The sequence below is a fragment of the Rhamphochromis sp. 'chilingali' genome (genome assembly GCF_963969265.1).
Source record: "Rhamphochromis sp. 'chilingali' genome assembly, chromosome: 2".
Lineage (NCBI taxonomy): Eukaryota > Metazoa > Chordata > Actinopteri > Cichliformes > Cichlidae > Rhamphochromis > Rhamphochromis sp. 'chilingali'.
In genome coordinates this window covers 17,902,801-17,906,577 of record NC_137930.1, presented here as the reverse complement: position 1 = coordinate 17,906,577, position 3,777 = coordinate 17,902,801, and the positions used below count along the sequence as shown (strand labels likewise).

The window sequence follows — 3,777 nt, the reverse complement described above, 5'->3', positions numbered from 1 at the left end:
CCATTGTTTTCATCTAAGAAACAGCTGCAGAATTTCATCCACTGGATAAATTACAGAGCATTAACTCTGACTAAAAGTGGGTCAAATTTCTTAATCGAAAAACTTCGTCAGTGTTCCGTCTAATGATGTTACGGTAATTCTAGTTGCACAGTTTTGTGGAATTCCATTTTAAGCCTTTGACAGCACTGTGACGTATACAGCTAGGTTCAGACATTCACCAATGGCAATAGAGTTACTGTTTCAAAAACATTCATGTATTTGACACGTAAAATTTCCTTTACCCTTGATTCAGCTGCCTCATGCCCGCACCGAGTTCATGGCAGCCTATCCCACACACTGGGTGAGATATCAGATATACCGTGGACGGCCGGCATATTTACCTCCACAGCTGCTATAGAAACACAATTTAACCTGAAAAGCAGGTCTTTGAACAAGTTCAGGATTAAAACCTTCTTGCTGCAAAGCAACGTTTGCACCACAGTCTCTACTCCTATCAACTCCAACCAGTTGCAACAGATGGCCGCCCCTCCCTGAGCCTCGTTCTGCTGGAGGTTTCTTCCTGTTAAAAAGGTTTTTTCCTTCCCACTGTCACCAAGTGCTTGCTCATATTGTGGGTCATGTGATTGTTGGGGTTTTCTCTCATTATTATAGGGTCTTTATCCTACAAGGCAACTTTTGCTGTGGTTTGGTGTTATATGAATAAAATGAAGATGAACTGAACCACAGTGCTGCGAGGCTTCTCGTTATATTGGCTAACTCGTACTCATACCCCAAGTTGGGCCACACGTCTAATCTTCTGTGAGAATGAATAAGTTGGATTTTTTTTTTTTCCATCATCACACTGCAACCTGCTATCACAAACACAGTTTTTAGACTCTGACACATTCATGCACATACATCAGGAGGGACTTAGGGTTGGGTGTCTTGCCCAAGGACACTTCAACATACAGACTGCAAGGAGCTGGGGATCAAACCTGACCCTCTAAATAGTTGCAAACCTGCTCTAAATTCTGGGGGGAAAAGGTAAAAATCATACGTGAACATGTCAAATTTTGGTATTTATCCTCCAAGATAACGGAAGGAGAAAACTATCAAGCTCAATTTGAATGATTAAATGTGCTACCTGTTTCCAAGCAGAAGAACAAAACGTACCTCCACCATCTGAACATGTTAAGTGTAGCCTCCAGGAAGCAATTCTGGAATTCACAGAAGTTGTGCATGAATGAGAGTGCTTTCATCATTACCGTGAGTGGGTGGAGGCAGTGCTACAAAACGGCCTGCCCTCATTCTCACTCTCCCTTTTATTTCAGCAGCACGCTGCAATCTCAGAGTCCTCCTTTAAGTGCTTTTTCCTCCCCTGCTCTCGCTGCAACTCTGCGTGGATTACAGCAGTCATGTTAAGAAACTCTGTTTTCTCCTGCTTTGTTTTCTACGGCGTGCTGCTGGTGTTAAAGATGTACGTAATAGCGGTCATAACGGGACAAATAAGACTGCGTAAAAAGGTGAGTGAGCTCCTGTATATGCAGCTTGAAGTTAAATGCTGTGTAAGTTTCTCTTCTTCCTGTTTGTTCTCTGGTGGAAAGCTTTTTTTTTTTTTTTTTATTGTTTGTTTTTTCGCTTCTTCCCTGAAAGGCTTTTGCCAACCCCGAGGACGCGCTGAGACACGGAGGTTTACAGTATCACAGAGAAGATCCATATGTGGAAAGATGCCGGAGGTGAGCGTGCAGACGGGGTATTTTTTGTAAGACTAGACTGCTTGTGTTTAGGGGGATGGAGGGTCGCAGGAGGATGATTTAAAAAAAAAAAAAAAAAAAAAAAAAAGGAAAGGGGGAAAAAAAGAGAAAGTTTTGGATTGGATTTAAAATCCAAAAACTTTTTGGATTTTAAATCACAACAACAACAACAAATAAACTCCCTTGTATTTGCTGCTTATGGCAAGTATTAGTTATACTATGCATTCCCATTGCATAGCTTTTACTTTTTGATTTAAAAAGGAATTCAGTACACTGCATGAAAACTGGTTCACTCAGGTAGATTTCAAATGCGCACAGCATTGAAGTACTCGAGTAAAATACCCTTGCATCATAAAATGAAAATTTTTCTACAGAACATGAATGACGTGCCGCAAGTTTTCTCCCGCGCAGATATCTGTCGCAAACCCGATAAAGTGTAGATTTATTTCCAGCGGATTTGTTCTCTTTTCTTGTGGGCTACTCCTCCACTGATGTTTCAGTAGCTTGTAGCACTGTGTGCGACAGATTTGTTTAAACTTGTCAGAATATGATCTGAGACAGGGGAGAGCAGATGTTTTTCTTACTAGTAAACTTTCCCCTCTGTCTGTCCTGAAATGTTTTTTTTCTTTCTTTTTTTTTTTCTCCTGAGAGCTTGTGGTGGGAATCAACTCTGCACCAGGGGGAAACACATTTAAAATTTCCATTAATAACTAATAAAAATGGCTGCAGCACGACGTATTCCATGTCCAACCTTAATCATGTCTTTTATGTGCCCTTTTTTGTTTGTTTTCTGGGCAAAAGGGGATTATGATGGCGAGTGTCCTAGAACAATATTGTTTAAAAAGCTGCTTCAAGTGGGTGGAGGGGAAACAGGAAAGAGGTGATTAGAGAAGGTTGCAGAGCCCTTGCTTTGGCTTGAGATAGTGCTAGTGTGGGTTAAATGCATATTATTTTAGTCACCCTGAATATAAATCTTCCAGGAATGTCACAGGAAATCATTACCCTGTATCATAGTCACTCATGCGATGTAGTCACTTTACTGCATCATAGGTAGCTGAGTCACACAACTGTGGAAAACAGTTGTGTGTCAGCCTCCGTGTGCTGACTTCTGTCTTTCTTTTCAGAGCTCATATTAATGACATGGAGAACATCCTCCCTTTTCTCTTCTTGGGCGCCATCTACTCCATGACCGGACCTTCACTGTGGGTGGCACGGCTTCACTTCCTCGTCTTCTTCATCTGCCGTGTGCTGCACAGCGTTGCCTACCTGCTGGCCCTGCAAGCACCGACCCGGTCCGTGGCCTACACCTTAGCTCAGATTCCCTGTGTGTCCATGGCTGTACAGATCCTGATGGCAGTCAAATCATATGCCTAAAAACACTAATAAATCAAAAACAAAATAAATCCAGGAACAAGGGACTGAACTAACAGCTGTGATCTGAGACTCAAGACGGCTCATTATGTGTGACCTGTGTCAGAAAGTAGTGGGAGAAGGATTCCTGTTGCACTTCCTGTAAAGACAAGTGGAAGTGCAATACAAGGTCTCTGATAACACCAGTGCTGGGTTTTGAGATTGATTATCAGTATTTTTTTTTTCTTCTTTTTGGCAAAGTTTGAAATATAACAGTGTCTTATAAAGATATCTGAAGCTGACATCACATGCAGTAGATGCAATCGAGGTTGTTGCTCCCTTTTTCTTTTCTTTTCTTTTTTTTTTTTTAAAGCCAGGAAATGCTGAAATTTAGAACAGGCTACAGAGATTGAACTCAAACAACCTGGGATAATTTTCCACCTCTGCGCTCCACTTTGGCCACTGATCTTTTGTGTTTACACAAACCATAGACCACTATTCATGTATTGTCATGCCACCCCATGCTTTTGTTTCTTTGTGGATGGATGCATGTTCCTGTGTCTGTTCAACAACAGCATGATGGATCCTGGTATGATGATTGATATGCTGAAAGTTTAAATACACTTGATGCTCTTTGTGTGTGTGTGTGTGTGTGTGTGTGTGTGTGTGTGTGTGTGTGTGTGTGTGAGAAACG

At 41.6% G+C, this 3,777-nt stretch overlaps 1 protein-coding gene across 1 annotated transcript; it reads left to right on the top strand.

Annotated features, from left to right (window-relative positions):
* Nucleotides 1-1,284: 1,284 nt before the first annotated feature.
* ptges (prostaglandin E synthase) lies at nucleotides 1,285-3,450 on the top strand. The gene is made up of 3 exons (XM_080874245.1): nucleotides 1,285-1,502; nucleotides 1,633-1,715; nucleotides 2,858-3,450. The coding sequence occupies exons 1-3, from the start codon at nucleotides 1,395-1,397 to the stop codon at nucleotides 3,105-3,107; spliced, it is 441 nt and encodes a 146-aa protein (XP_080730371.1). The 5' UTR covers nucleotides 1,285-1,394; the 3' UTR covers nucleotides 3,108-3,450.
* The last annotated feature ends 327 nt before the right edge of the window (nucleotides 3,451-3,777 follow it).